Genomic DNA, 6,779 nt, shown 5'->3' with positions numbered 1-6,779 from the left:
GGGGCCGTGCCCCCCCCAGAAGGGGCCTGATCTCCTATAAAGGGGTCGTGCCCCCCCAAAAGGGGTCGTGCTCCCCCAAAAGGGGCCGTGCCCCCCCCAAAGGGGTCTGACCCCCCCAAACACCCTTCCCCCCCCAGGCCCGTCGGAGTGCTTCACGGTGAACGGCGCCGACTACCGGGGGGCTCAGAGCCGCACGGGGCCGGGGGGGGGCGGGCGGCCCTGCCTCTTCTGGAACCAGACGCGGCCCCCCCTGCTGGGGGGCGCGGGGGGCTCCGGGGGGGGCTGGGCCCCCACAACCACTGCCGAAACCCCGACGGCGACGCCCGGCCCTGGTGCTACGTGGCCGAGGGCGACGAGGGCGCCGAGTGGAAGTACTGCGACATCCCCTCCTGCCGCAGTGAGAGGGGGGGCAATATGGGGGGGGGCAATATGGGGGGTATTGGGGGGGTGGGGGGGTTGGGGGGCGATGGGGAGGGGAAGTACTGCGACATCCCCTCCTGCCGCAGTGAGAGGGGGGGGCGTGGGGGGGCAATATGGGGGGTATTGGGGGGGTGGGGGGGGTTGGGGGGGTTGGGAGGGGTTGGGGGGTGATGGGGAGGGGTTGGGGGGTGATAGGGGGGGATATGGGGGCAATTGGGGGGCGATAGAGGGGGTTATGGGGGGGTTGGGGGGTGTAGAGGGGGATTTGGGGGGTGATGGGGGGGACTATGGGGGCAATTGGGGGGCTTGGGGGGGTATTGGGGGTGATAGAGGGGGATATGGGGGCAATTGGGGGGCAATAGAGGGGGATATGAGGGATTGGGGGGTGATGGGAAAGGGGGTTGGGGGGTGATGGGGGGATAATGGGGGGGCTGGGGGGTGATGGGAGGGGTTGGGGGGGTGATAGGGGCAGTAAAGAGGGGTTGGGGGGGCAATAAAGGGGGAGGGGGGGCAGCAGGGGACACTGGGGGGGCTTTGGGGTGGTTTTGGGGCGTATTGGGGTGGTTTTGGGGTGGTTTGGGGCCATTTTGGGTCATTTTGGAGTGGTTTTGGGTTGTTTTGGGTCATTTTGGGGCGCTTTGGGGTGGTTTTGGGGCATTTTGGGGTCACTTTGGGGTGATTTTGGTTTGCATTGGGGTGTTTTGGGTCATTTTGGGGTGGTTTTGGGGCATTTTGGGGTGGTTTTGGGGCATTTTGGCTCATTTTGGGGTGTTTTTGGGGTGGTTTGGGTCGCTTTGGGGTGTTTTGGGGTCATTTCAGGGTGTTTTGGGTCATTTTGGGGTGGTTTTGGGGTGGTTTGGGTCGTTTTGGGGTGTTTTGGGGTCATTTCGGGGTGTTTTTGGGGCATTCTGGCTCGTTTTGTGCCGTGCTCTGACGGCGTGGCCGGCAGTGCCCGGCTTCGTGGGCTGCTTCGTGGACTCGGGGTCGCCGCCGGCGCTGAGCGGGGCCAGCGGCACCTCCACGCGCCTCACCGTGCCCCTCTGCCTGCGCTTCTGCCGCGGCCGCGGCTACGAGGTACGGCCCCGCCCCGATACGCCCCGCCCCCTGGGACACGCCCTGACAGGCCCCGCCCCTCTGAGCCACGCCCCGTGAAGCCCCGCCCCTAAGGACCTCAGCATCGCCCTGTAATGCCCTGGGAGCCCCCTGCCCCACAGCCCCACTGAGACCCCACAGCCTGCCCCATAGATCCTATGGGACCCACAGCCTGCCCCATAGCCCCCTGGGACCCCCAACCTGCCCCATAGATCCCCGGGACCCCCAGCCTGCCCCATAGCTCCCCAGGACCCCCGGCCTGCCCCATAGACCCCCCAGCCCCATATACCTCTCCCAGCCCCATAGCCCCCATAGGGCTCCTCCAGCCCCATAGGCCCCCCAACCCTCCCCAGTCCCATAGTGCCCTCCTATCCCCCCTGCCCCACAGCCCCCTATATCCCCATATCCCCCTTCCAGCCCCACATCCCCCCATAGCGCCCCCCCCAGCCCCACATCACCCCATAGCACCACCCCCGAGCCCCATATCACCCCCCCAGCCCCATATCACCCCCCCTCAGCCTCACATCACCCCATAACACCCCCCCCAGCCCCATATCACCCCCCCCAGCCCCACATGTGCGTGCAGTTGGCAGGGCTGGAGGCGGGCTACGCCTGCTTCTGCGGCCACGCGGGCGACCTGCGGCGGGGGCAGCGCGCCAGCACCGCCGAGTGCGACCAGGTCTGCTTCGGCAAGGCCAGCCAGCTCTGCGGCGGGGACGGGCGCCTCGCCGTCTACCACGGTGAGTCCGGGCACCGCGGGCACCGCGGGCACTGCGGGCACTGCAAACACTGCGGGTGCTGCAAACACTGCGGGCACTGCAAACACTGCGAGTACTGTGGGCACTGCGAGTACTGCAAACACTGCGGGTGCTGCGAGTACTGTAAGTGCTTTGAGTACTGCAAGTACTGCGGGCACTGCAGGCACTGCGAGTACTGCAAGTGCTGTGGGCACTGCAAATGCTGTGAGTTCTGCAAACACTGAGGGTACTGAAGGCACTGTGAGTACTGTGAGTACTGCAGGCAATGCGGGCACTGCAAACACTTCAAGTACTGCAGGCACTGTGGGTACTGAGGGCACTGCGAGTACTGCAGGCAACGCAGGCACTGCGAGTACTGCGAACACTGCGAGTACTGAGGGCACTGCAAGTACTGCGCTGCCTGCTGGAGGTGCTGGGTTGACCTGGCAGCCGTAGATCTGGGTGCTGGGTTGACCTGGCAGCCTTATATATATATATATAGATGTATAGATGTTGTTGGGTTGATCTGGCAGCCATTGATCTGGGTGCTGGGTTGACCTGGCAGCCGCAGATCTGGGTAGTACCTGCCAGTTGTAGAGCTGGGTGCTGGGTTGACCTGGCAGCCATAGAGCTGGTTGCTGGGTTGACCTGGCAGCCATGGATCTGGGTGCTGGGTTGACCTGGCAGCCGTAGAGCTGGGTGCTGGGTTGACCTGGCAGCCGTACATCACAGGGAGGCGGTTGCCATGGGGAGGTGGTTGCCATGGTGACGTCCTGGTGATGTCACCGTGCTGGTGCTGTGGTTGCCATGGTGACCGCCCATCAGTTGCCATGGAGATGCGTGGGGCGGGGGTGCTGTGGGGTTGGGGTTGCCGCGGGGATGGCGCCCTGCTGGGGACAGGGGGTGGTGCTGATGCGTGGTTGCCATGGCAACACCACCACATGGTTACCACGGTGATAGTTCCATGGTCCCTATAGCAACGTGGTCTTGTGGTACTTACGGCACCACGGTGTCAGCGCCCCATGGCAACACCCTGTGGTCGCCATGGCAACACAACCCCATGGTTACCATGGCAACAATCTTACACTCCCTATAGTAACCTGGCCTCATGTTGCCTATAGCACTATGGTGTCAAGACCCCATGGCAACACCCCACGGTCGCCATGGCAACACAACCCCACGGTTGCCATGGCAACACCCTACGGTCACCGTGCCAACCCCCATCTCTCCGTCTCCCCGCAGCCTGGGTGGGCGCGTGCCGCGCCAACAGCTCGGCGCCCTCGGGGGTGATTTACTCCCCGGGCTTCCCCGACGACTACGGGCCGGACGCCGACTGCGCCTGGCGCCTGGGGGGGACGGGGCCGACCACGGGGGCGGGGGCGGCGCTGGAGGTGACGTTCCGCCTGTTCGACATCCGCGACCCCAACGACCGCCTGACGCTGCGCGACGCCCGCAGCCGCCGCCTCCTGGCCCAGTTCGACGGGCGCCGGCCCCCGCCCCCCGCCCGCGCCCTCCTGCTGCCCACCGAGGCGCTGGAGCTCACCTTCCGCTCAGACACCCTGCGGCACGCACAGGGCTTCGCCCTCACCTACCGGCGTGAGTGGGGGGGGACTGGGAGGCACTGGGAGGCACGGGGAGGGACTGGGAGGGCTGGGGAGACTGGGAGGAGGGAGTACTGGGGAGACTGGGGGGACTGGGAGGGACTGGGAGGGACTGGGAGGCACTGGGAGGGACTGGGAGGCACTGGGAGGGACTAGGAGGCACTGGGAGGGCTGGGGAGACTGGGAGGAGGGAGTACTGGGGAGACTGGGGGGACTGGGAGGGACTGGGAGGGGGTACTGGGGGCACTGGGAGGGACTGGGAGGCACTGGGAGGGAGTGTGGGGGGGGTTACTGGGGGATATGGGGGGATACTGGGGGGACTGGGAGGGACTGGGGGATATTGGGGGATACTGGGAGATACTGGAGGATGTGGGCTACTGGGGGGACTGGGAGGTACTGGGGGATGTGGTGCGCTGAGGGCACTGGGAGGTACTGGTTTATACTGGGCGCTGTTTCCCCCCAAAGGTGTGGCAGCGCCCCCCAGTGCCCCCAGCCCCACGGTGACCCCGAGCCCCCCAGCGCCCCACAGCACCCGAGGTGAGCAATGGGGGGGGGCAAAACTGACCCCGTATCTATGGGGCTGCCCCACAACTGACCCCATAAGTGGTTTATCTATGGGGCTGCCCCACAGCCAGCCCCACACCTGACCCCTTACTTCGGGGCCTGCCCCATACCTGCCCCATAAGTGCTGTATCTATGGGGCTGCCCCACAACTGCCCCCACAACTGACCCCATAACTGACTCTATCTGTGGGGCTGCCCCATATCTAGCCCCATAACTGACTCTATGGGGCTGCCCCACACCTGCCCCATAAGTGATGTAGTTATGGGGCTGCCCCACATGTAACCCCACATCTATGGGGCTGCCCCACATCTGACCCCATAACTGACTCTATGGGGCTGCCCCACTCCTGATCCTGTATCTGTGGGGCTGCCCCACACCTGGCCCCATAACTGACTCCATGGGGCTGCCCCCCACCTGCCCCCTATCTATGGGGCTGCCCCACACCTGACCCCAATCTGTGGGGCCCCCCCCAGCCGTGCTGAGCTACGCGGCCGCCGGCGCCTTCGTGCTGGGGCTGCTGCTGCTGCTGGGCCGCCGCCTGCGCCACCGGTCAGTGGGGGGGGTCGGGGGGCTTTGGGGGGTTTTGGGGGGGTCTGGGGGGGCTTTGGGGGGGTTTTGGGGTCCCTCCTCCAAATTACAGGGGTGGGGGGGGCACAAAATGGGGGTGCTGGCCCCAAAAAGGGGTTGGGGGGGCTGCTGGTGGTTATGGGGTTTGGGGGGGGGTCCCTGCCCCCTAAGTGGGGTCTTTGGGGGGGTCCCTGAGGTTTTGGGGGGGTCCCTGGGTATTTGGGGGGGGTCCCAGTCCCCAAAAAGGGGTCCTTGGGGGGGTCCTGTGCCTCATTATGGGGTCTTGGGGGGGCCCTTGGTATTTGGGGGGGGTCCCTGCCCCATAAGTGGGGTCTTTGGGGGGGGGCCCTTTGGGGTTATGGGGTTTGGGGGGGTCCTGGGGTTTTGGGGAGGGTCCCTGCCCCCTAACTGGGGTCCCTGGGGGTCCCTTTTTACTTATGGGGTTTTGGGGGGGTCCCGCTCCCCCCCCTGACCCCTCCCCTCCCCCCCCCAGGCCCCGCCCCCTGCCCCCCCTGAAGGCGCGCGCCCCCCCCTGCGGCTGCCTGGGGGAGGGGCAGCCCTGGGTGGTCTCGTTCCGGCCCCGCCCCCCGGCGCCCCCCGAGGATGAGGAGGAGGCCGAAGGCAGCGGGGGGGGTGGGGGGGCCGGGGGGGAGCAGCCCCCCGGGCACAGCCCCCAGCCCTCCCTGCGCGCCCTCCTGCCCCACAGCTGAGCCTGCCCCACAGCGCCCCACGGCTGCCCCACAGCGCCCCATGGCTGCCCCACAGCAACCTACATCTGCCCCATGGCTGCCCCATAACTGCCCCATAGTGCCCTATATCTGCCCCACGGCTGCCCCACAGCGCCCCATAGAGCCCCATAGTGACCTATATCTGCCCCATGGTGCCCCACAGTAACCCATAGCTGCCCCATATTGCCCCACGGTGCCCCATAGAGCCTCACAGTGCCCCATAGCTGCCCCATGGCTGCCCCACAGCGCCCCATAGTGACCTATATCTGCCCCATAGCAACCCATAGCTGCCCCATAGCGCCCCATGGCTGCCCCACGGTGCCCCATAGTGACCTATATCTGCCCCATAACTGCCCCATAGAGCCCCATGGTGCCCCATGGCTGCCCCACAGCGCCCTATAGCACCCCATAGCCCCACAACTGCCCCACAGCTGTGCCATAATGCCCCTTGCTGTCCCACAGCTGCCCCATAGCGCCCCATGGCTACCCCACAGCCACCCCACAGCTGCCCCATAGCGCCCCACAGTTGTCCCACAGTGACTCATAGCACCCCATAGCCACCCCACAGTGCCCCACAACTGCCCCATAGCCACCCCATGGCTGCCCCATAGCGCCCCATAGCCACCCCACATTCCATTGTCCCCCCCCACATTACCTGGGGCTGTCCCGAGGGGTCAGGGGGCGTGTCCCGCCTCATTTGCATAGCACGCAGACGATTGGCTGAATGAGAATGAGCCCCGTGGCCTTCGTGCCAGCAGCGGGGGCGTGGCTATGCAAATGAGGAGGGGGGGCAGAACTCAGCCATATATGGCAAGGTGGTGGCAGCCAGTGGGGGGCGGGGCTCAAGTGGGGCGGGGCTTAAGGGCAGGGCTGTGGGTGGGGCTTAAAGGGGGAGGGGCTTGGTGGGATGTTTAGGGGCGGGGCTAAGAGGGGTGGGGCTTAAAGGGGTGGGGCTACAAGGGGTTAAGGGGCAGGGCTGAGCTGTGAGGTTGGGGGCGGAGCTTCAAGGAGGCGGGGCCTAAAGTGGGTGGGGTGGAGATGGTGCTCGGGGGTGTGGCTTAAAGGGGGCG

General features: G+C 66.1%; 1 protein-coding gene across 1 annotated transcript; it reads left to right on the top strand.

Annotated features, from left to right (window-relative positions):
• Window positions 1-42: 42 nt before the first annotated feature.
• On the top strand, window positions 43-5,904 carry KREMEN2 (kringle containing transmembrane protein 2; the record flags this gene model as incomplete). Its single annotated transcript, XM_084502292.1, is given in 8 exon segments — window positions 43-271; window positions 274-397; window positions 1,370-1,494; window positions 2,081-2,252; window positions 3,492-3,845; window positions 4,316-4,387; window positions 4,888-4,963; window positions 5,475-5,904. Coding segments are annotated over 8 exon segments (1,369 nt in total), but the record flags the coding sequence as incomplete, so codon positions are not given.
• Between the last annotated feature and the right edge of the window lie 875 nt (window positions 5,905-6,779).

This window comes from Aythya ferina (assembly GCF_964211825.1).
Source record: "Aythya ferina genome assembly, chromosome: 37".
NCBI lineage: Eukaryota > Metazoa > Chordata > Aves > Anseriformes > Anatidae > Aythya > Aythya ferina.
Note: the sequence above shows the minus strand (reverse complement) of the source record. Positions and strands in the feature narration are given on the sequence as shown.